Genomic DNA, 25,665 nt, shown 5'->3' with positions numbered 1-25,665 from the left:
CTTTGTCAGTGATGTTTGCGATTAGACAGATTGGCGAGCAGATTGAACGCGCTGCCTGCATTCAAACCGCGTGTGCCATCTGTTTAGTGATCAACTCTTGACTCAAGTGGAATGTGACTGAGCATGCATGTTGTCCTTTGTACAACTGATTGTGAGGAAGTGTTTTCGCTATTATCTTTCACCCATCACCTCAGTTATATTCAGTTTAATTTTGTGTTCATTCAGTCTGCTTTATTTGAATACAAGTTCAGAGCTGTGGAGCTGCAGGACAGGAAGGTATGAAGCAAAACCCAAACGGGGGAAATAAGAAAAACACTTTTTTAAACTCATTTCGCAACGTACAATAACAATTCCGCTGTAAATCCGCTGCACATCAGTAGTTTTAGTGATACTAATGAGGGCCCTGGCCTTCTAGGGCAGGAGTGTTCAATTCAAATTCAGAGAAGTCCACTTAGAACCAAACAAAAGGAATGTGATTTCTCCAGTCTCCCGTCTCTTCTCTTTCCTGGTGATGGAGCTCGCTCACTGCCTCAATTTGCAATGATTGGATGAGTAATGTCACATGACCAGAGCCATAAAGGCTAGAATCAAGTTGCATTGATTATGATAGAAGAGCTGCATCAAAATTGAATCATTCTCAGTAATTTATGGGTATATATCTTCCCAGATAGGATGTTGTCTGGGTCTCAAACCAGACCGAGTTCGACCAACCGGTGACATCTGACTGAAGGGACTCTTTGGGGATAAAGGATATATGTGAGCCCTTGAGCTTTTCAGATTGTTGTTTATAATTTGAGAAAACAGACTGGGGGCTTTGCTTGCAATCAGACAGGAGTAACACTAGACACTAGTAACCTGAGCAGGATATACCTTGAGCTGGAGTTAACTCCAACCTCAATGCCACCTTAAAATGATAGTCAGTATGATGAATAGTTTCTCCAGGTTTGAATAAATCATGAATCAATAACAAAATAGGACCAGTAAAATATCTTTAAGGTTCCTGCCATGGCAAACTGTGTCAACAGTCTTCATAGCTACAGTGTGCAGGTCATTGTGTTGCAGAAGAAGCAGTGAGGAAACGCAACAGTGACAAATAGAGAACAAAATGGCTTCTTTCCTTGAGCTCTCCACCCCTCTGTCCCCCCTGTAGGCTTATAGCATAGCAGCGTATTAATAATTGAGTGAGGAGAGTTTTGCAATGGCTGATCTATCGTGAGTCCCCCTCTGCGGCTGTCACCGGCCCTGCACTGAGAGATGGATGCCGGAACGGGCCCTTTCACATGCCTTAACAAAGCTCCTTTTTTGCGTGGGGGGTATGTGTGCGGATGGGCAGCAACCTTGTTTCACCGTTTAGAAATGTGATCATGAACATCTGCCGGGAGGCATAACTTGGCTCCGGCCGCAGAAGGAAAAATCTCAACATGGCAGATGAGACGGGATGTGTGAAAAAATGTGATACAATATTTGGATGTGCAGTTCAGCGTGTTGTACAACAATTGAAACGAACAAGAACATGCTACGCACAAATATATAAACATTTATGTCTTCAGTGAGGACAGCTGACGAGTAGGAGCATATATTTCTGCTTCATGCCCTTGAGCAATCCTGATCTTTGTTTCTCCCAAACACACACACTTGTGATGTTTCGACTCTCATCAGATGATTGTTGCGTAACATTGGTTAAACACCCAGGGAGTACAGAGCAGCTAGTTTATGCACTGACTTTTCATCTGGTTGCAGGAAATAAAAAACAGTTGTATCCTTAAACTTCTTTCTGCTCGACTTCTCATGTTGTGAGAGACACCGTGTCTGTGGAGAAACTTGTCTAAGTGCTGAATAATGGAAATCTTGGTTGAAAAATGAGATGGACTTTAAAAATGCATGCGACTCTGTGTCACGTCCTCCTCTCAGCTTCAAGTGTTTCTGCTTGTTTGATCTGATTCATAACCAGGAGGCAACTTCTCAATGCCCTTCATATCAAAATAGGACAAGTAAAATTGTCTGGCTCAGTTTCTTTCCATTTTTCCCCCTTTGTGTGTCCTCTGCCGCATAACCAAAGAAACACACTGACATGAAAACCAGAAAGGTGACCTCCTGTGCTCTATTGATTGATTTCTTTGAAGTTATTAGTTTCGAACTGGAGAGATGTCAGTTCTGTTGGCCGTCACACTGATCTTTCAGAAACACTTGTCAGCTTCTGTTATGACAGCAGCTCCACATGATACCAACTTCTCTGTTTTCTTTTCTTGCCGACTTTATCCGCTTTTTTGTTTTTAGAATATATTCAGAAGCATATTACAATTTTGTGACTCTTTCCTTGATTCTTGAAGAGACAAATGATCATTCTAGCCTCCCACCATAATGTTAATCAGGCATAAACACGCTTAACTAGTTAAAACTCTGTTGCTCCAGTTGTGTATTTTTCACCCATGTGGGAGTGTGACTCCATGCATCCATCTGTCTGTCTGGTGCTCAGCTCCTGGCAACCACCTCAACGCCTTAGATAAACACAGCTGCTCCCCTGCACCTGCAGACAGGAGTCTGGGATAGTGGCAAGATCTGATCGGCTCCATGCTAAATGCTGCTTCGACTGCAGGTGATTCTCTCTTACCTGGCGAAAGAACCAATCAGGATTCTTGCCTCCCATGATTACTTTTAGATGATGTAGAAGATGTATTCAAACAGGATGCATCCCCACATCATCGCATGCAATGTCTTCATTCTGTAAAAAAAATAACACAGCGTCCAAACAAAGGTATAGCTGTTCCAGGTGATGTACATTCACTATTACCTGACCAGCTTTGGCTGTTTCAATTTTCCTTCGTTCGCCAATGCTTCACTGTGCTGAAAAGAGAAAACCCCCTCTAGCCATCCATTTTCTTCTCCCAGGTTGGGATGAGATGCCAGCAAGTTAAGAAAAGGCATCCAGACATCCCTTTCCCCAGCAATGTTTTTCAATTCCTTCTGGGAGATGTCAATGCATTCCCTGGACAAGCGAGTTATGTAATTGCTCCGGTGATTTCTGCGTCTACCCCACCGACTCCGGTGTGTTCGACGCACTTCAAGACCTCCAACGGGAAGGTCTCCATTATTGGCACCCATACAGTGTGTGCGAAAATCACAAACCCTGTTACCATTACCATAAATTAGTTAAACAGAATTCAGAAGATGTTAAAGTATTAACTGGCATGGAGTCTAAAGCCTGTATAAATGATTGGCCAAATTTGAATATGGAGATGTTCTGCTCAGATTTTAATTATGCCGTGCAATCATGTCCAGCCGAGAGAAGCTTTCCACTCTAATTGTTAATCGCTTTAGATTATACCTGTATCACTCAATCAGCCAATCAGATATAGTCACCATAAAACCCTCATAAATAATCATGATAGTAATAATTCTGGCGTAATGACGAAACTATAATTTGATATTTTGAGCAACACACTCATTTGTGTCCATCCACTGAGATAAAAAGATATTAAATCAAATGATAGCTTTGTGACCATTTCACGCAGGTGTGTTGGCAGAGCTGTGCTTGCTTTCACTAAATGATAGAGCATAGCATAAAGATTAGAAAAAGCTATCCACCCAAAGGTTTAAAAAAAAAGTTTCTCATGCCAGTAATTCTTAATTAACAATCAATGTAATTAAAACTGCACCAAAGACAAACTCGTAACTCGGTAGGCTACAGGAATTATTATTATTAAAATGTACGTTAACTTTTGGACCACCACCTGTCACAAACAGGTTTTCAGGTGTTTTATTATACTTTCTATACACCTAATACAAAGAATCAGCTTGTTAAAGCTTTTGTTGCTGAGGAAAGGAAAACTACAGCTCTCTGCCGCTACACTTCTACATACAGCTATAGTTGCTGATCCTACCCATTGTAACATCTCAGCTTGTTTTGAAATTCTGCAAATGTGTTAGGAAGGAAATTCATGTGCTAATGTGTTAAAGTGTCTGTTACCGACGCAGCATTCCTTCATCACGCTCATAGAACTTCTGACTACAGTGCACCTAGGAAAGAGTTCGATTAGAAGTTGGCCTTTTAGTTGTAACCTCACCATTTAGGAAACGAAATTTTATTCCTAAACATTTGTATGCTGCACAGTAGTTCCATATACAGCCTTTGCAATGATAGTCTTGCTTTCTATTAGTCCTGACCTCTGTTCTGAACTTGACCGTGTGGAGTGCCGGGTGTCATGATCCCACTCTGATGTGGAAGCGGAGGAGAGGTGAGAAAGGACAGAAGAGAGGAAGTATGTGAAGCATAATTAGAGTGAATGTGGAGGTTGAGGTAAGAGAGAGTGCAGATTGCCTGCTCAGGCTTCAGCCCTTGATTGCACCCTTCTCTGTGATATAAGTGAAGCCAGTTCCAGCCTCTTACTTCTTGAAGACACATTGATTGGATGGATAGAAGATGCTTCTTCTATCCACCTTAAAAGCAGTGGCAATCTTCTTGAGAGACTCATCTGTATAATCCTCCCTATGCTCCCATCAGCTCTCTCATTGGGCCGCGTTGTTTCCTTGATTGTCCAGCTGCACCTCCCTTCCTCATACGACTGGCCATGTATTGACCCCTGGATAGAAATACACTGATTTACAAAAGCGGTAAAATCAGCCAAGGTCAGTTCAGTGAGCAGATGCCTGCCAGTGTTCTGCCACCGACTCATCCTTCCTCTTCTGTTCCTTTCTGTCCTGCCTGTATATTTCATTAAGCTGACTGTCAAACGTGTTTGTGAATGAGAAAAAAACATCTGACAGCGCTAACAATGGGAAGCAGATACTAAGTGGCCATGTTGGGTTTGTTACATTAAATTGGGAGTTTTTCCCCTAAGAAGTAGTTGCAATGGGAAATTCATTGAATATCAAAGAGGAAGAGAAGAAGAAGTAGAAGAAGAAGAAGACGTGGTTGCAATTAAATACACATCCAAGTCTCCCCTTGATTTATTTTATTCCTTGAATTATTCATGCATTTAAACATAATCTCTGCACTTGACTGCATCATTCTTTTGTTTTTCTTGATCGTAAGACAGGATTCATATTTTAAAGAAAATTGTGTTGTGGCAATGCAGGATAGAGTAAATGAAATATACAAATAAATGAAGCAGATATGGTTGGAAAGCTTCAATATGGAATACTGATGTGCAATTACAGCCCTAATCACTGTGCTTGTGGCTTGCTGGTAGCTCACTGACTTGTTTTTCATCGCCGTGCCTCTCTTTCAATATTGCATCTGATTAAATTACACTTGGGTGGTGTTCAGATGAGGAAATGAGGCTGTGTGCTTTGTGAGCTTATGTGTGTGTTGATACATGTATGTCGTGTAATGTATGAGCGAATGTGGCTGTGCATGTTTCGTGTGTGTGTGTGTGTGGGGGGGGGGGTGCATATCTTTGTTATCCTGGACATCTAATGCGTGATTAGTCCATCAGTCAAACTGTTGTGTTTGGTCTTATGTGATCCTGCATGTTTAAAAAAGTGGGGAAGAGAAAATAATCTTCTGCTTGCATGACCGAGATCACCTAAACATGCGCTTGCAGGGTGAATTTATTCCCTTCTCAGGGCGGCTGCCAGGTCTCAGCTCTCTTATTGGTTGACTCTGGCCCATGAATCTTGACTTTCCCGTTGGCTAATCAGATAAGAGTCTTCTGCTCTGGTCTCTGGGGTTAACGCCATGGAAATGGATCACTTCCTCTTCACTGGTTGAGGTTGGAGCTCTGCCTCATATTAAACATTTACTCTTAAGAGTTGTATCTGAACTGCTCACAGGAGAAACGGAGAATCTCATTGAGAATGTGTTAGCTCTAACTTAAGATATGGATTTTTATCTAACCTGAGCATCTCTATCAAAACACAATACAAAGATTAAAAAACAAACGTATGCTGTTTTTCTAAGAGAGGGCAAGGTGTTGCGACAAACTACAAACTAACTAACAATTGGCCAACACTGACCTGCGGACAACTCACAATAGCAACATGTCAGAGAAATGTTCAAGAGGTACATGGGGCTCAACAAAATTTTAGGTCTATCTCAAATCCACAAACCTCAGTCCTCTGCTTGTTACAAAGTTAAAATAACTTTTAAAAATATCTATTTAAAAGATAGCACTGCAGTCAGCATGATAACATAACAACTTTCAGCTGTGCTGCCTCAGAAAAAATATAAATTAACATGAATTAATCTAGCTCTAACAATTAAGAAATAAATTCTCATTGTGATTTAGGTACCAAATGCCAGATAAGCCTGACACCGAATCAACAAAATGTAGTGATTAGTTATGTATTCGAGTGAGGTCTCCTTAAACTGCTGGGCTGGTAACAAATAAACACAGTAAAGTTCACCATAATTCTACATTATTATTCATTGAATATAAATGAAGTAGATTGCTGGTGTTTTGTATGCACAGTGCACTTAATGTCACGTGAAGGCAAAGTCATTGTGTGCTGCGACAGATTAGAATTTGACAAATGACAGAAAACAGTTTTCTTTTCTTAGGCAGATTAACACTGTAAATCTGGTGACCTTAAATATGAATGGTGTGTTTCTTATTCATTTTATTAATAATCCCATTTGAATAAAAGGAACCTTAAGAAAAGTAAGTGCCAACCCTTTTTTTTGCCCAGCAAATTTAGCTAATGCTAAAGCCTGTTTCAGCATTTTGGAATTGAAAGGAATCGAAGATGATAATGTATGTCGAAGTCTGACAGGAGGCCACCAAATGGAAGGCTGAAGTGTGTTTGTGTGTCAGCGGGGCCCCCTTTGCAGAGTCTGGTCTCGTTGTTGAACAGCTAAAGGAGGCTTCCACTGGTCCAGAGTCCTCCCACACACAGCTGCTCCCAAATAATCAGCCTGTGTCTGTGTGTTTTTGTGTGTCATCTCATGTTTGCACGCTCATGCCATCCTTGTTTATGTTATGTTTGTATGTACTTGTGTACTTGTGTCTGCCATTACCTGTGTGGTTCTTTGAATGTGCATTCAGCCTTGTTTGTCTGATTTCTCTGAACTCCCTGTACCACCTTCTTTATCCGACTGCTCCATTTCTGCCTCTCATCCTATTAAGACTTCTCCCAGAGGAACTGCTTGTCTGTGTGTGTGAGTGCATTTGCGTGCGTGTTTGTGCGATCGCAGTCTGGCTCTGTTGCTGAGCCAAGAGGGAGTCGGCAAGGCCAAAGCCTCCGTCAAATATTTGTTTCGTCCCAAACTGAGATATTGTAAATCTCTTGTGTGGGGCAGTTACAGTTCCATGCCGATTCTCAGGGGAGACATTTTGTTTTTGCACTTTTTTCGTACAACTGGGAGATCAGAGGTGAGAGTCGGCAACAGAATAGCAACCCTGCAGCTAACAAAGCATCAGCATCCTATTAAAACTTCAGTGCGACAGATGGTTGTTGTCACAGAGGATTGAACCTACTGTGGGTTTTCCAATATGAGCACTGTTTATGCTAACCTCATGCCCAAATCATTAATACATTATGAATATGGGGATTTAGCGAACAGAGGAGACAAAATGAGTATATACTTTGAAAATATTAATAAATTTCTTGCCAAGAATTAGATGAGGGTATTGCCAGCACTCTTGTGTCTCTAAAATAAATATTAATGTAGAGCCGGGAGCTTGTAAGCTTTGCTGCAAGAAATTATTTGTTTTATTCTTACTGTTGTAGCAGCAACATCTCGCTGTACTTACGTTGGGTCCCTCTGTTAAAGCCGGTGCATGTTTCACATTGAAGCCTCGCTTCGGGTGAAATTAATTTCTGCCCTGCCTCTGCTTGTGCCTCCAGATGGCCCGGTGATCTGGCGGTTGCTGACCTACCCCCCGACTCGACGAGCCCTCTTGGTGGGCTGCGGTCTTCAAATGTTCCAGCAGCTTTCAGGAATCAACACCGTCATGTGAGTCAAACTGTCAGCCGTCATTGTAGCTCAGTCCAGGTTGAGCCGTGACAAACGATTGCACAGAACACTGTAATGCTGAAAGGCTGTTATCGGCTGAGAGAAGACAATTTTGTCATTGAACGCCTGAATAATTGTTTCCATCCGCACAATTTCCGTTTTTAGTTGATGTCAATTCTCTTTGCAGAATTCAAAAAGTAAATTTGAATCTGTTGCACCGTAAGGCTACAATGACAATTCGGTGAAGGAATAAGTGGGAAATAATCTTCAGTTACAAAAGCAAATACAGTCAGCAATAATTTCTGTAAATTTCTCTCATATTCATTTAGAAATCTTTCTTCTGCTTCATCTTCATCAATTCTGGTGAATTCTACATTCCACCATAGACAAAAAATATTTTCAACAAGTTTTAACATCTTTAAAAATAATATTGCGATGTGAGAGCTTAAATTTGCTGATTATTACCTTAAATTACAGTTTAGCACTTTGACTGGTCAGTGCATACATGTGTCATCCTTTCACCCAGAATGTGGCAGAGTACTCAAGTGCTGCACTTAAGTATACAATTTAAAGTACTTCACTTGAGAATTTCAATTTTAAACTTCTACTGTGTTGCCTTAAAGAGAGAGCGATTGTGCACTCTCCGTTTCTTTTATGTGGCAGCTCGAGTTACCAGTTTTTAGGATATTTCAAGTTAAGATTTTGTATTAAGTGGCAACCCGCTGGCCGTGTTGTTTGGCCAGTAACCAAATGATCTTAACAGCAGTTCCCCAATTAGCGACCCAGCAGGTCACGGCGCTTTCTCTGTTTCAATCCCATTCTGTCTCCCATGCATTTCCTTGTCTGTGTATATTTTAAATATAATCTTGGCCAAAAAATGACAAGGAAATCATTTGGTATCCAAAAAGCACTCTGGGCACTTTGTTCAGACTTTAAATGTAATTAAAATACATAAATCCTGAAGAGAAAAGCCTGTTCTCTATCTTTATCTTTACTTTTAATAAAACTGTAGTTATTCTCCTACTGAAAAGCTTCTAAATGTGCAGTAGCAGAGACACATGCATCAAATGCATGCTGCATGCTATATGTATATATTAGTACAAGGGTTTCACTTCGAGCTTCAAAAACAGATATTGACAGGCCAGATGGCTGTGTAATCAAATTTCTCATTGAGTGCCCGAGAAAAGAGACGACTCGCTTTGTTAAAAACAAAGTCTGAGGGGGTGGGGGAGATGCTGACTGTCACTTGACAAGAACTTCAGCCTTCATAATGTTTATAATACTGTAATGCTTCTGAACAGCGCAATGCTTTGAGGGCAGATAGGAAATTACAGTCACTATCAAAAATGGACTGGCTGGTGAGCGGGCTAACTTCAATAGAAGAAAAGGCAAATTGGGGATCAGAGTTGACGTTGGTAATGTTTTCACCTCTTGACAGCTTTTAATGCAAAGCGTTTCTTCTGGACTGGTAATGAACAGCTGTTAAGGTGTATAGGTAGCAATGTAATAATGTAGCAATAACATTACTACTAAGGAGCAGTAGCAAAATTTAGAGCTTCTTTCAACTACAACAAGTAGTTGAAATAAGTTGTAAGTAAGATTTTTTTGCTCCAATAATTCCACAACATTGAGTTTATTGCAAAAAATACAGTTTTGTTTTTTTTTTTCCTTACATAAGTGAACAAAAAATGCCCCAGTAATCTTCAGAGAAGTGTTGGGATATCAAATTTGTCCTTGCATTTATCTGTTTTTTCCTCCTCTGAGATTCTGAAGTTTTGTCTGTAATGCTTTTGTCGAGTGAGCACTGACCACTGAGGTCAGCTGTGCCTTCACAGAGGTCATATTTGGTCAAATGGCTTTCAATTACAGTACAGAGGGAGTGTTCAAATAGAAATAAAAAAGTAGTTCCTTTCTCTTATGGCCCCTAATTGTTCATAGTTTCAGAAGTCAACAGCACAAAAAGAGGCAAAAAAAAAAATATATTTCATCACACAATGCAAAGTATATGAGGGGAAAAATATGTCTTTGCCAGTTGAAGATTTGTGCCTCTGTCATAGTTCAAAGTGAAGACCCCCTAGTGTGACTGCGTCTTACTGTTGCTATTGTAAAGGAGCGTTTGTGTGTTTGTTGTCGCTCTGGGATTATCAGAACAATGATGATACACGACACTGAGTCCCTGTGTCACCTCTCCTATTCATCACAAGATGGGTCCTGACAAATATGTTTTTTTCTTGTCAGAGCAGCGTATGAAATCACAGAACATCTCTTTCATATTTCATAGCGCAGCGTGCAGCCGGGAGCAGTGCCCTTCATTGCATTACTGACCACTTGCCTGCAAAGGGACGGGCCACCTTCCCTCTTTTATTCTTTTTATCTTTCCATCGGAGGAGATTGTGTCATCTGTCTCTGTCTCACCTCCCCTCTGAGATGAACTGTATTACAGGCTCTGTAAACAGTCCGTGGATATGTGCTGTTGCTAAGCAACCGTCGGAGGTGAGAGTAATAGGATAAGTGTGCGCGTTGTTTGTGCGCGCCTGCATGCATTTGTGCTTTCACTTGGCACCGTGGACTTGCGCATGTGTGCCTGCGTGACATACGCACGTTCACGTGAATAAGTCTGTGTGTGTGTGACAGTCTAGAGGTATGGCCGTTTGTTTATCCGTGTTTGTATCTTGAGAATCTGAGCTGTGTCTGGCATTGATGGCACTCTGGATCTGTCAGAGATCTTGTTATCCGTCTCACTACGTGTCTGCCGACTGATTCCCACTGTATATTCATCTTCATCTTGTGTAGCCAACAGTGTGACCAGGGGACAAACTAAATGTGTCTCGCTCCGTCCCACAGCACCTCTCTGTCTCTCTGACTTGTGTACCTGCCACTCTGCGAGGAGTCTCTCTGTTTCTTTATCTGTGCCAGCAGTGACCCACTTATTCTGAGCATTAACACGACTTCCATCAAGATGGGGCCAGGATTGTGTTATGTTTACACCTGGCATTAAATTGTGCCTCCGGTGTACAAATTGAAAAGCGATTGCCCTTTCATTTGGAAAACTCCCCTCCGCTGCTTCCTTTGATGATAAATACATACCAGCAGAATTGGCATTCAAGGCCCGATTCTGAGGACAATCAGTTTTCGACAGTCATGTCTCTGAGATGTTAGTTGTTTTGGTTGGTATGAATGGAAATGTTTTATTAAGCATGTGTTTATGTTTTAGAGCAGACAAGAATGTTGAAATGATTGTGGACCAGCGGCGTCCCCCAACTTCCTGCTTCCATCTGTTACCTCTGCTGTCATTTTTATTCCAACTGTATCTTAAAAAGTTGTGTCTCGGTTGTAGGTGACACAATCTGCCCACAGGCAGACAGACCAATAAAAAGTGCTCAAGAACTCCCCTCTGTGGTAGTTCCCACTACAGTAGGTGTGTTCACGCCACTCCGACACACACAGACACACACTCATAGTGAAAGTATTTAATAACTGTTGGCTGCTAAAGCGGAATTCTGAATTATGACCAATAACACTAACAATACTGCCAAAAAAATAGATATATATTTTAATGAGGTTATAATCAGTCCAGGCTGATAGAGGGGTCAGAAAAAGAAAAAAAAAAAACAGACAGGAAAACACCCCGAAATAAAATGTTATGGTTGAGACTGGACCTGGAGAGGCAGGTCGGGGCTGATAAAGTCACTTTCTTCGTGATATTCTCCAAGTCCTTACATTTGGAGTAATAAAAAGCAAAGGAGAGAGGAGTGAGAAGAGACAAGGCCAGAAAAACACAACACAGATACATGGGAAGGGTGAGGCCGCTGCTGTTACCATGACAATTGTCCCCATTCGGTGAGTAATATAATTTAAAGATATAAAAATGTATCTCGTCTAATAGCTTGAATATCTATGCTTGTCTGCTTTCAAGCATATGTTGGGGACTTTTTCTTTGAAGATTTCCTCCATCCGCATCTGTATTGTACCTTTGTCAGCACGTTTGTTGATTTTTTATTTTTTTTTTCCAGCATTGAGGTCGCTCATCCTGTGTGTTTCTTTCCTCGGTACATCTTGCCAGCCTGTCTGTCTACTACCTGCCTCTTTGTTCCTATGCGAAGCTGCCACGCCAACCTTATTAGCCGGGGAGATATAAAGGAGGTCTGGGGAGCCCGTAAATCAGCTGGGCTTAGAGACAAGCTCCACTCTCTCTGTCCTCAGCTGCCTTCCCTGATTAAAACCACCAGGCTGGCACAGAGAAAGAAAGAAAGGAAAGGACAGTGAGAGAAGCTGGCAGACTGGAAAAGATATTTAAAAAAAAAAAATGCTAAGCAAACGACAAAGGCCCATTTTTCCTGTCACTCTCCTTTAACAATCCTTGACAGGGATGGAATGATGGACACATTTTTCTTTCCCCTAAAAAAAAAAAAAAAAAAAATTGTTCAGGCAGACCAAGTGAGACTGTCTGCCTCAGCAAGGGGATAAAGGCAATGAGTCAGCCTAAATGTAAGCGATCAAAAAGTTAAACCAAGAAAACTTTGACAAACTCAAAACCCCGTCGCTGGTGTTAGTTAACAGATTTGCCATAAATCTGCCCTGTCAGACTGACACACCGATTACAATGGCTCTGAGCGATGTTTGTACATCTAAATCCGTCTGTCAAATGCACTTACTGAGGATATCCCTGATATGTCACTGTGATATCATTTCATTTTTTGAAAATCTTTTTCTATTTCGCAACAAAATGATCAGAAGTCCACCAAGTCTTTTACTCTCCGTGTATCCCCCGGCTGGAGGTCATGTGTTTTTAAGTGGGGCTCAGGTGCACAGAAAGGAAGAGGAGGTAGAGAGGCGCCGGCGCAGTGTCAGCGGGTGATGATTGTGACAGAGATTGTGACTTTGATGGAAGCGGGCCGCTTTTCATGCACTTTGCACACCTGACGCACGGCTCAGTTTCAGTTAAAGATGATCAGGTTAGTCATCTAAATCGCATTCATTCATTTCAGACAGCAATGAAGCTCAGCAACGTACAGAGGTCACGAGGATGCTGCCAATGATGACTCCTGCCTGTTCAGAAGCTTACTTGCTCACAAATTAAGCTTTATCCATGTCCAGATCAAACACTCCCACCATTGTCATAACAAATGCATTTATACAGACATTTTCAGATGAACTTGATTCAAACTCTTTGTTCATTTGTGAACCATATACCACAATGCCATAGTGGAGGCCCACAGTCGAAGCAAAGATCCAACTGAAGGAAAAGACTGATCATGCCGACAGCTGTACAACCAAACATAAATCATGAGCTGCCACGTGGTTAAAACATATGCAGCCACACATCAAGACATGTTCTCAAGAATTTTCCAAGAATATCTGCGTGACATGGGCGGGACACACATCAACATTGCCCCACCCACCGCCTCTGCTTTCATCAGTTTGATAGCTGGATGCATGAATCCCTGGCGTTTAGGAGGTGGTCACTGGTTCAGTGCAGGTCCATGTTGAAAATCCCCAGCCATGACATTGACTGCTTATTTTGCTCGAGATGTATCGCGCATGGATAAGTTAAAAAGGTTGAAAATGTAATTTGCATATGTCTTTAAGGTACTCTCTGTAAATTATTAATGCTTTTACCAATGCCTTTGTTTTGAGTGCAGTTAGCGACAGAAGGCTGATTTGAACTCGTATGTCAGGCCCGCTCTCTCGCTCTCTGGACTCAGGTTGTTACGTGTAACCTCGCACTCACATCACAGAATCCCATTTGATGAGAAATGTTTTTGTCAATAATACATCTTTGCAAAGACCAAAGAAGTTTGCTGTATCTGCACTGCTCAGCTTTTGGCCCGCTTGAATTGTGTCTCTGAGTGAAAAGATGGGTGTTTGGATCACCTGCATTATATATAATGCACAAGTGAAATATCTTAGTCTCTATCCATATTTCCCTTTTTTTCATGATTGGAGACCAGTGGTGTTAGGGTATCATATGTGGGTATCGAGCCTTCCCATTTGCAACTAGATCACTTTGATTCAATTAGCCACATGATCTGGCATGTAAAGGTCATTGCAGGCTGGTGGGAGCTGCTTTGTGTGCTTGTGTTTGTGTCTTATCAGGGCGGGCTTATCTGACTGTGTTGAAAGGAAAGAAGAAGGGAGTAGACGGAGAGATGGCATCGATGACGATGAAGTGAAGGAAGGTGCCATCAGGACAGGTGACATGAGATTGGAGGAAAAATTGGTTTTGATAAAAGAAGGCAGAGGAAAGGAACAAGAAATGTTGGAGAAGCACAGTTCTTTCATTTTTGTTTTTTGTTGTTCCTTTGGAATGTTTTGTCACAAGGTGTTTTAAAAGGTTTGTGCTCTTGATTCCAGGCTCCCCAAAAAGAAGCATCGAGGTCAGGTTGCCAAACAAAGCCAGCATAACTCACACTTATAAAAAAACCTAGCAAAGGCTCAGCAGATGCAAATAGTTGAATGGGAGTGTGAATGTGGAAAGCTTTTAGTGAACTCAATAGCAAGTTGCCAATTTTTAACTTCGTCCCACAAGAAGAAGTTTGGTTCCCGGCCTGGGGCCTTTCTGTTTGGAGTTTGTATGTTCTCCCTGTGCCTGCGTGGGTTTCCTCCAGGTACTCCGGTGTCCTCCCACCGTCCAAAGACATCATGTTTGGGTTAACTGGTGACTCTAAATTGTCCGTAGGTCTGAGTGTGACTGTGAGTGGTTGTTGGTCTCTGTCTGTCTCTGTGTGTTGGCCCTGTGATTGACTGCCTACCTGTCCAGGGTGTACCCGCCCCAATATGAGCTGAACGAAGCCAAAAACAAAACGTAAAAAATTTAGAAAAAAGCAAAACAGTATTCAATGTCTCATGTACCTCCTGAGTAAAATAGCAAATCCTTTTCTTCTTCCGTGTTTAGTTAACTCAGACCGCTGCATTGCCCCGGGTTGTTTTCTGACGTGTCGACATGTTAGCTCAGCTTGTGTCTTTAACACCCAGCATAAGCTCACGCCTGGAGGCCAGATAGCCCATATTGTACCTGGCTCTCATTGTATCTGTACGTTTGCATCTTATGCCTGTGATTTGTAGCGTGTTGGTTCATATAAACGCACGGCAGTTCAGAGAGGTCTTTTCCTTAATGCGCAATTCAAATCTGTGAACTTCGAAGTAAAAGGATGAAATTCACACTACGTATGATGTGTGATTTTAATATATCTATTACATAACTATTCGTGAAATGATATCTTGTGACAAGTATGTGTTGTTGACGGTAGGCCACTGGGAGTTTTGTTGTCGACACAGGCCAGTTGGCCTCACAGATGGTCCCACAGACAAATGTCATGTTGGAAATGTCACGAAACGCAGGTTTTACATGGTCACTGTGCTGGCATGCCTGCAAGGAGCTGGCAGGGACAATGTTTTGCGCTTTTGTTGTGCGAAATGTGAAAATCCAAACCAGAAATACATTCATGTGTGCCTTTGTTTGGGCTATTCCCAAGCCTACCCAAGCACTCTCCACTGAGTCCCAGCACGACCACTTTAAAGGGGAATATTCCTCTCATCACTTCACTCACACACCCTTCTCACAGCCATATGTTGAATATGTTAAAAGCATATTCATTCCTTTGATTGAGCGGTATGTCATTATAAATATATCAAATATAAGACATTTCCACAAAGTGAGAGGGTTAGTTTCATACATTCAGACATAGCAAATTTGACTTAGATCTCCGTCAGTCTCTTCTGAGTACTGCTTGAACTTTAAGGGCAGGGCGACTTTTAACTTTGGGCTCCAAGTACAGACAGCGAGGATATAATGGATATAATCCCAACGGCTCAAACATGATGGAGTGGGTTTTGAAATACCTTATTAATAAAAGTAGGATAGTTGACTCAGTTTTGCCAAAGAAAAGCCATTTCTGCACTGTCACCACCTTGATACTGGTCAGTGGTACCAAGTAGCTTCACTCGTTAAAGTAACATGAAAGAGAGGAAGAGAGTGAGACAGGGTTGTCAGTCAAGCACAGCTTGCACATCCTACACAGTCCTAAAAGAAGACCAAAGCAGGAAAAATTAGTGGAAATGTGGGTGTAGTATGAGTGAGCAAGTTTTAAATTGAACATTTCCTTCATCAATTTGTTGCCACCATGAAAGGAAATACAGTTCCATCACTTTTGTCTCTATAGATTTGGATGCTGTCTCTTTTCACTGGGAGTTAAATGAAACAGCAGTTCTGGTTGGTTTTAAAGCAAATGTATATTATATTGGTGACTCTTTGGGGTCAGACAAGCAGAGCAAGGTGTGTGCAGTTTTGAAGGAGAGCAGCCAGTCTGCAGCGAACTCATTTAGGCTGAACGTTAGTGTTTCAGAGCATACAGTAAATGTGATGCAGCTTTGTTGATCGTCTGCATTCATTTGAAAAATAGGCCAGTTCCCATGAGAATCTCCACCTCTCTCACACACTCTCTCTTTCTTTTTGTCGCTCTGTGCGCCCTTCCCGCTATGTCCATTTGTTTCACTTTCACACCCACATCTCTTCTTCCCTGTTTTCTCCAACCATTCACTCTCTTTCTCGCCTTTCAGTCCTTTTCTCGCTTCCTTCCTGCTCTCCCTCTCTCTCCCGCTCTCCTTCCTCACACCTCGTCACTTACTCACTGAGCCAGTCACTCGTTCATTTGCACCCACTCACTCGCTCACTCACACACACACACCCACACACTTGTTCTCTCTCTCTATCACTGTTGGTTTACTGCTGATCCCTCCCTTGATCGCCCTCTGAATCCATACTATTAAGTTACATAATTAGATCAGTTCTCTGTCAATAAGTAGCACTCTGTTAGACCCTTTTGTCTCGGAGCTGAGGGAAATCACCAGTGTGCTTCTCTTTCACACCCTCATGCACATGCTCCAATCATCATTCATTATGGACTGCTCCAGCAGCAGCACGGCCTCCCGTCTGTCAGGCTGCTTACACTATTTCCTCCCGCCTGAAAGTACTAGTAAGGAAGTTAGAAAGACCAGACCCAGGATATGTAATGATGGATCACATATATAAATAGGTTGTTTTCCCTTGGTGCATACCAAGTGTTGACCTCGATGGGTCTCCGTTTCATACCATGACCCCTAAACTGCTGGTTGACTGGCAGAAGTTAGATCATTAATAATGGCAACACCTGGAAATAAAGTAACGTCTCTATCCTTTCTCCTACGTGTAGGCTCAGAAAGCTGACAAATTATGAAAGTCAGAAGTTGTGTTCGTGTTAATTAGTTGTGCAAATACGACGGCTCGAGTGTTTAGTTGGGTGCCATTAAAACAAGAATGGAATAATAATAAGTGAGTAAGTAAGACAACAACATTGTCTTAGCTAAATGAGCATCATTAAGATAATAACAATGGAGAACATAATGAAAATATTGTCTTTATGGTTCCTTCACATGTTAGTTTGAAGCAGGTTATAGTCTTCTCACATCAGTGCTGTCATGAGTTTCTCCCTCAGCCCATTTTGTTTACTTTGTTGCATTTTGTTTGTAAGAGAAAAATACTTATTGATTTATTATACATATATTTTATGTCTTCAATGTTTTTGATGAGGTATGAGGGAGAAATTCTCCCTAGTGGGCTTGGACAGCTTTCTATTCTATGCTAAATGACAAAAAATACCAACCAAGTTTTCTGTTTTGTTTCCCATTTTGCCATTCACTGCCTCAACAAGTGTTCCTCCTGATATGACAGGCCCAAATGTTTTCATATCACTTGAAGCCTTGAAACCTGGAACACTCAGAAAGTGAAGTTTATCCGATTTGCAGTTAACAGGCTAAAACATGCGGCGCTTCCGTGTTCTCCTTTAAGACCACATGTTGTGCGCTCCCAAGAGCCAGCAGCCTCCAAGAGAATCCTGTAATGTGTCAGTAAATGCCAGCCATGAGTCAGCGGCGTCCTCGCACCACCACCCATGTGAAATGAACTAGGAACTGCAGGAAGGAGGGAGATACAGTCGAACAAGAACATGTCTATTATCCATTCACTGAAATCAGCTGACGGAGAAACAGCTCTCTGGCTTGTGTTGGAACTTTTCTTCTCTGCTGTATCTTCATTGCAAATGAGTAGATGTCTTGACACTCGACTTATCAAGCATGACTGAAAAAAAAAAAAAAAAAGCCAGTCTGGTTCCAGAGATTGAATGTATTCCATTAAGTGTTGACAGGTGTAAATGGCTACCTGACAAGGTGGTGACATGCGATATGAGAACTTGAATGGAGGCATGAAAGGATATGCATATTCCCTCTCCCGCCTGTCATCGTCTTCGCCCATTTATTCCCCCTCTTTTTGCTCCTCTCTTCATCCTGGTTCCTCTCTCTCTCTCTCTCTCTCACTCTGCTCCCCGCCCGTGTTGTCACTCCCCTGTAATGCTCTGAATGAGAGGTTTGGAAGCGTGGAAGTGTGACAGATGTGTGGATCCATGTTTCCATTTTCAGACCGGGGTCAGGGCCAGATCACACCTTCTCTTGTTTGCTTTGCACTGACGCTCGGCAGGTTGTCTTATGTAAAAGACTGTGGGTGTCTTTGTTTGTGTGCGTGTGTGTTAGATTTTTAGTGTTTATTGATTTTTATCTTACTTTTGACGGATAAGAAAGCAAGTGCAAATGCCCCTAAAACCACTCTGCGCTTTTGTTTGCGCAGCTAAAGATGAACACTGGAGATTTTGGACAACAGGGCCAAAATGACAGTCATCATGGGATATTACCAGCACTCTTTGTTCATGTTGTTACCAGCTGTGTGTGATGATGGATTGAAAGCTTATCTTTCACACTATAAATGGTTGTCACTGATAGCTACTCTCATTTAGGGCAATTTCAAAATATGAAGGGCTCAGTTTGATAGCTAATATGCAGTTCTAATTCAGAGATGTACCCTCCGTGCAGGGCTCGCAGCACAAAGTGACTTTCACTCATCCATGAGGTATGTAGGTCCGGAAGCCTGCAGACTTGGTGAACTGGTGAAGCAGTCTGTTATTGTACATGATGTTTGTGCCTCCACTCTTAATCGGATTCAAGGAGGAGATTTTGATTTGCACAGGTCAAATTCTAGTTGTTAGCAAAAAGCTGTTAAAAGACCAAAGCTAGTAGATTAAATAAGAGGCATTTAGTAAATTTTTTGGCTAAACAATAATAATAAAAGCATCTATATAGATATATTTATCTAGATCCTGCCTCAGAACTGTCTATAACTTTTCTGTTTCTGATGTTTCTCCAGAGAGAAATTTAAAAATGATGGCCAGTTAATGATCAACAAAATTATTTATTTAACCACTAATTAGAGTGATTACAGGTGTAAATTTATATCAGTTTAATCCTATAGACCTTACTTTCAAATTTATTAATGAGCAAATGCTGAGAATGTAAACAACCTAACTCTTGATAGATGTACATCACAAAAAACTGAGCAAACCTTTCAGTTACTCCTCAGAGTGGCTGCATCACTTGTAGCATTCTTGTATTCCCAATCAGCTTTATTTATGAAATCACCGCAGGACAGCAACAGTTCATGTTTGACGACAGCAGGTCCCAAATCCTGTGCTGACTCCCCACCGAGACCCTTTTACCAACATCAGGCCCTGTCGTGAACAGATATGGTTTTTCCCATAAAGTAAAAAGCAACGGGATTAAAAATGCATGAGTGTTTCCTCACTCTGTGATGTGTGGTAATACTTGATAAGTAGTGCGGCTTTTTGACCGAGAGGTGTCACTTTCTATCAGTGTGGACTTGTTTGCTCGTGTTCGCTCGCAGTGCTGAAAAATAAAACCTATGATTGCCATCAATATGATAGAGAGAAATTTGACTCATTAAAATGCAGTCGGCATCATGTCCATACATCTTTTTCACTGTGAAACAAAACTGACTCCAAAAAATTAACAAGGCCGCCATTTTAAAGACCCTTAATGACAGGACAAAACACAAATTGTACCACCATGTTCTGTGTGTCCCCATTAAAATAATGTCTTCTCATCTGGGGAGAAATTTTCATGAAGCCGACGAGCTGTAACTTGTTTTCTGCATAAATATCTCATACTTTGCATCCTGAACATTTTCCCCTTCACACTGTGAGGAGAGAGAGAGAGAAAAAAAAAAAAAAAAAAAACACCAGCTCCCGCGAGCAAAGCTTTTGCTCTGTGCAGATGTGCACAGAGATGTGAACGCTTAACAGGAGCAGAAATCAAAGTACCCAGTGGGTTTTTTGCAAGGTGCTTCCTTCTTATCTCCTGCTAACAGTCAGCGCTTCATTGGTGCCTGAACTTGTTACTAGAATAATAACTAAAGACTTGACACTGGAGGTTTTGGAGGATACAAAGGTGGCAAGGGCTGGATAATCACCGGTATCAGATCAGGCTTTAGGCGGGAACAAGTGCAGCCCTCGAGCATCCGTCAACAGCTTTTTAAGCCACGGTTTCTGCTTTTCGCGTCCTGGCACAGTGGTCAAGAAAATGTATCTCTTTGTTTCTGCAGCCTGTTATTCACGTTGGTTTTTAAGTTAGAACATTGTGTGTGTGCGCTGTAATCACTAAGATCACAGGGCTAGAGATGGAGAACAGCAGGCTCCACTGCTGAGAACAGAAATTGTGCTCTCACTCCTGCTGCTGCTCCAAAACTAGGTCATTTCTTTAGTGCGAGCTTGTGTTTTTGTGTGCGTCTTTGCTCTTTAAAGTGGCTCTCCGTATGAGTCCTTCACTGACATCCAAGTCGACCACATTTCTCACCCATGCTCCTGTAGGTCCGGCTTGCAAACATGAATTTCACAGTATCTCTCTTCTTTCTCACTGGACGGTAAAGAAGTAGAAATGGTTGTATACACATGTAGATTGCACATCGGGGAGGATGGGTGTGGTTAAGAAAGAGAGGGAATGAATGAAACACAATGCCAGTGCTAATTCAAAGCTGCCTGTAGAGGCACATGTTGGAGACTTTTCGCTTCTTTACTGTGTTACATCCTTTGTATTTGTGCTCTTTAAGGGGTTTGTAGGCAGACAACCTGTGAGCATGTGCAACAATCTACTGTGGGTGAAAATGTGTTTCTTTCCCAACATCAGGCACATAGTTTTCAAAAAGAAACTATCTACTCGAGTTGTTGCAGGTGTGTGTGTGTGTGTTTGTGTTTGTGAGGGTGTCATCTGCATTCCTCTTATCTTGGATACATGATATCATCATTGCAGTGGGAAGTGGACCACATGCAGGTGTCTGTATTGTTGACCGTAGCCTGCTCAAAGCCTTGTTGATGATGAGTGGAGGTAATGTGCCTACATGGAGCAACATGGTGCCAGAGTTGCGAGTATAATTACACTGTATAAGGACAAAGGGAGGAGCAGGAGGGGAGGCGTTGAAAGTGACTGGTGAGAGACTATTTATAGCTGATCTCGAACTGCCTCCAGATGAGTGCCTGGCGCTGAAGTAGAGAGGCTGCGATTGCGGATAAGTGTTCGACTGATTGGTCGTGTTTTTGACTTGGCTCAATGGCTGTTCTAAGCTTTATATCGTATATCCATGTTTTACAATGTATTATACGTTTGTTAGTCAGAGTAGTCCTTGTAGCCTTTGTGTGTTTTGTGGCCGGAATGGATCCAACGAGTGGCTCAGCCTATCCCAAGATTCATTGCATGCAGGTGATGAAAACAGTGTCCACAGTGAAGTAAAGGAGTCAGGTTTGGACTTGGTAATCTTTTGCAGTAAGTCAAGTTATTATATTAAAAAAAAAAAACCTAAGTATTGTTTAGGTTGTTAGGCGACACGGCCGACAGAAATGTGGGCACACCTATGAAGGCCATTAGGCTCTCTGAAGGATACAGCTGCTGCATTTGGACTTAACGGTTCCCACATCACATCATTCACATGACTGACTCAAACCTACAGCCATAAGAGCGCTGTTGGATGTTTTTGTGATTCTTCATGTGGTAGTTAGGTCTTCAGGCTCCTGCCTTTGTTTCCCACAGGTACTACAGCGCCACCATCCTGCAGATGTCAGGAGTACGGGATGACAGACTGGCAATCTGGTTGGCCGGGCTCACCACACTCACCAACTTCCTGTTCACCCTGCTGGGAGTGTGGCTGGTCGAGAGGGTGGGGCGCAGGAAGCTCACGTTGAGCAGCATCATAGGTCTGTCAGTCACAAAGTCCACTTCAGGATGTGTCACTGCTGTTTTGTTTTGTTTGTTTGTTTGTTACAAATGTCTTTTTCTCTCCAGGTACATGTTTCAGTTTGAGTCTGTTGGCCACTGGTTTTCTGATTTCTGCCCAGCACAGTCCTCCAGTCACCTTTCACCCATTAGATCCTGCCGTCGCCAACTCTACCTGCTCCAAGTACCAGTGAGTATAAACACACGCAGGTTTCAGGAAACTTTCACAACTAATGAAAAAGCTCATCCTCTGAGCTAACGCTGCACATCTAGCGTCTCCCTGTACAACCAACGAGCAAAATTTACTGGGTGGCTGCCGCACATCATCTCACACCTGCTGATCCTCTTATGAGCATTTGATATTGTAAGCGAATGTTTGCTCTCCAGTGTGAGGCAGACAAAGTAAAATCTCAGTGTAAGGCCTGGGGAGACACACGACTGCTTCAGTTACAGCTGCGGGTTTCTGCTCATATTGCTGGAGCCACAGCTGATAACAGAAGACCTCAGGTGGTCCATTACAAGAGGCTGAGGATTCACTAATTCTGTACAAATCATGTCCGCTTGTTTATGTTTAGTGGACTGATAGGATGTCGACACATCCTTCTTTCAAAAATCTAAAGGCAAAAGAAACAGAGACTCTTTCTTCAGAATTGTGGCGACATCATGCACAGAACATCGCACTGATGATTCCTTCTTTCTCCTCAATTAGTCCAAATCAGTCCAAAAAACGTTCTCCCTAACATATATAGAATCAGTGCGCACATTGAAAAAGTTTATTTGCTACTTTTTAATCATATTTTTCATCATATGATGCACATATAAAGATTTTGTCTAAAATGGTCTAAAAAAAAATGAGTTGCAAATAAAATGGAACACAAGAAAAGCAAAGGCCTTGTTGCCCTTTATCAGTTACATGTCTGTATATTGTTCCCCTGATGTTGTTTCAGAGCTGTGACTAATATACAGTATTAATAACTGATCAAACTGTGGGTTGTTATAGAAACAGCTCTATTAATATTGTTCCTGTCTACATGACTTTTAATATCTCCCGAACCAAATAAATAGGCCTCAATCAGCTCCAATTCACTTCGTTGTCCATTTGCAACAAAGGGCAAACACACACTCTCACTCAGACACACTGAGCGTGTTTCCGTATGAGCTAGAGATCAGCTGCCTCTGCGTCCCTATTTACTCTCACTTACACAGACACCAGATGAAACTTGTGTGTAAAGACAGTCTTTCATCATCACAACAAACAACACCTAATGGACTCGCTGTCCAGCTCCCCCAGGCACACACACACACACACACACACAGACGCACACAAACGCAAGCGCCATGGTAATTTGAAGAGATGAGTGCTTTTAGTGTCCCCAATGTGTTCACTTTACTCAACATTGGTCCACACATTCACTCGTAGCATCCAGACTCACCGCTGGCCTCACATACTGTGTGGAAGGGAGCTTCCATTTAAGGTGACCGCAGTGGAGTTTGGCGACAGGTGGGAAATGATGCAATCCCTTGGAGGTGTTACCTTTAAATCATTAATTGACCATTTCTCTAATTCCCTCAGTAACAGTTTCTTTGCCCTGTTTTCCGTACTTAGAGTTATAGTTCCACATTGCAGAGTTTGTGTTTTCACTGGAGCTCAGCTGTTCCATCTTTCTCCTCACATCCCCCCAGTGTTTGCTTTTAATTCCTTCAGCTATAAATACGTGGTTTTATTTTCTTCTAGCTTGACCTCAGTGTGTAATTGGAGCAAGGTGCCCTGCACATGGGCAGGCAGCGGGCTGCAAAAAATAGACCAAGGAAACAAAATACGCTTTTCAGTTTGCACTTCCATCGGAAACTGCAACAGCAAACCTGATGCAGATGCCTTTAAAACCAAAAGCGTGTTCCCATTTTCCAGTGGCTCCACACTTTAAACCCTGTTACATGTGGACTGCCAATTAGAGAGGGGTGGTTAAAGATGAATTATGACGATGGTGAATCACAATTCATGTTTTTTCCTCCTAATTTTGATTTATCACTTCCTGAATCTGGGAAACAGTCCATACATTAATTTCATTTGCGTAATGAGGCAAGTCTCAATTATAGAGCGTACAGGCTGTTCTCTTCTATTTCGAACAAGACTATTAACAGAGTTCAATCAGGGGAGACTTTGTTTGTATTAATGAAAACATTGCTGTTGCCGCAAAAGAGGAAGCTTGAGAGATGTGTGCCTGTGGTCGTCATATGTGAAAAGGGGTTGAGGGGAAACACCCCCCCCCCCCCAGCCGAACTACGCTACTCTAAAGAGTGAGAAAGAAAAGTAGAGGCACATAGCGTGATTGAGTGTGTTCAGGGAGAATTGGGGCTAACGTGTGTTGTGTGTGCTGTTTAACCCACAGGCTGTGTGAGCCGTGCATGCTGGACCCTGGATGTGGTTTCTGTTACCGTGAGAATGGCTCGGCGCTGCTCACCTCCTCCTGCATCCCGGTCAATCAGGCCTCCACTGAGCAAGCAGCGTGGGGCAGGTGAGTCACAGGATGCTGCCTGAGCATGTTCATCACACGGCACCGAGGGGTGCTGCGCAACAACACCTTACACCTTAAACTGGGTGCTAATGCAAAGAATGACAGCAGAAGAATGAATGATTGCACCCTCACCCCTTCTGTCCAGATGCTCCAACGCCAGCCTGATGAGAGATCACACTTACTGGGCCTACAACTACTGCCCCACGTCCTACTCCTGGCTGGTTCTGCTGGCTCTGGTGCTATACCTGGCTGCTTTTGCTCCAGGTGAGATCTTTCTGCTGTAACAAAGGGTTATATATATATATATATATATATATATATATATATTTTTTTTATGTTTGTTTGCTCGCATAAACAATGGAACTTTATCCATTGTAACGTAGTGCTTTGTCACTGTGTGTGCTCATTTGCTGCTGGCCTGGATTCTTTCTGCTGGCTGAAGAAACCAGCCACCAGATAGAAGCTGCAGCCAGTCACTGTTATTTTTCCTGCTGTGGCAGAGAGCCTCACACCGGCACAGATGGGCAGGTGGAAACAGGTGTTTCCACGTGGATTTTAGCTCATCTGTTTAAACTCATCTGCAGTCCTTCATAGAGGAAGGCTCATCTCTGGCCTCTGTCTCTCAGGGATGGGCCCGATGCCGTGGACCATTAACTCAGAGATCTACCCTCTGTGGGCGAGGAGCACAGGGAATGCCTGTGCAGCTGGAGTCAACTGGACCTTCAACGTCCTGGTGTCTCTCACCTTCCTTCACCTGGCTCAGTACTTCACCTACTACGGTGAGTTTCTGGGCTGCAAACTCATTTCCTTCAGTGCTTCGCTTTTTTTTTTTTTTCTTTTTTTATGTGGAAGAAACAGAGTGAGACAAAAGCTGGGAAACTCACGCTGTTCTTTCTGATAAACCCAATCAGCCCTAGCTCGAGACTGTAATAGTAATCAGACTGAACACCTCTGTCAGGATCAGTTATCACTGCTGCCGGTCCTCAGTTGCTTCCGTCAATGGTTGCACAACCATATGTGGATGTCGTAACATCTATTAATCCTTTCCTTGCATCAAAAGCAGGAAGGAAACAACAGCTGGCTGATGCCCCGCGGCGTTTCTTCCCTCAAGCC

General features: G+C 42.4%; 1 protein-coding gene across 1 annotated transcript in view; it reads left to right on the top strand.

The window, feature by feature from the left end:
• LOC115036615 (proton myo-inositol cotransporter-like) overlaps positions 1-25,665 on the top strand; it is a 51,446-nt gene that overhangs the window by 23,547 nt on the left and 2,234 nt on the right. The window contains exons 4-9 of the mRNA XM_029494856.1: positions 7,786-7,894; positions 21,854-22,017; positions 22,106-22,226; positions 24,427-24,552; positions 24,698-24,816; positions 25,179-25,331. Of these exons, the coding sequence (XP_029350716.1) occupies positions 7,786-7,894; positions 21,854-22,017; positions 22,106-22,226; positions 24,427-24,552; positions 24,698-24,816; positions 25,179-25,331 (792 nt within the window). The remainder of the gene's footprint in view (positions 1-7,785; positions 7,895-21,853; positions 22,018-22,105; positions 22,227-24,426; positions 24,553-24,697; positions 24,817-25,178; positions 25,332-25,665) is intronic.

The sequence above is a fragment of the Echeneis naucrates genome, chromosome 23, assembly GCF_900963305.1.
Source record: "Echeneis naucrates chromosome 23, fEcheNa1.1, whole genome shotgun sequence".
Lineage (NCBI taxonomy): Eukaryota > Metazoa > Chordata > Actinopteri > Carangiformes > Echeneidae > Echeneis > Echeneis naucrates.
The sequence above is the reverse complement of the archived record's forward strand: the minus strand, read 5'-3'. Positions and strand labels throughout refer to the sequence as shown.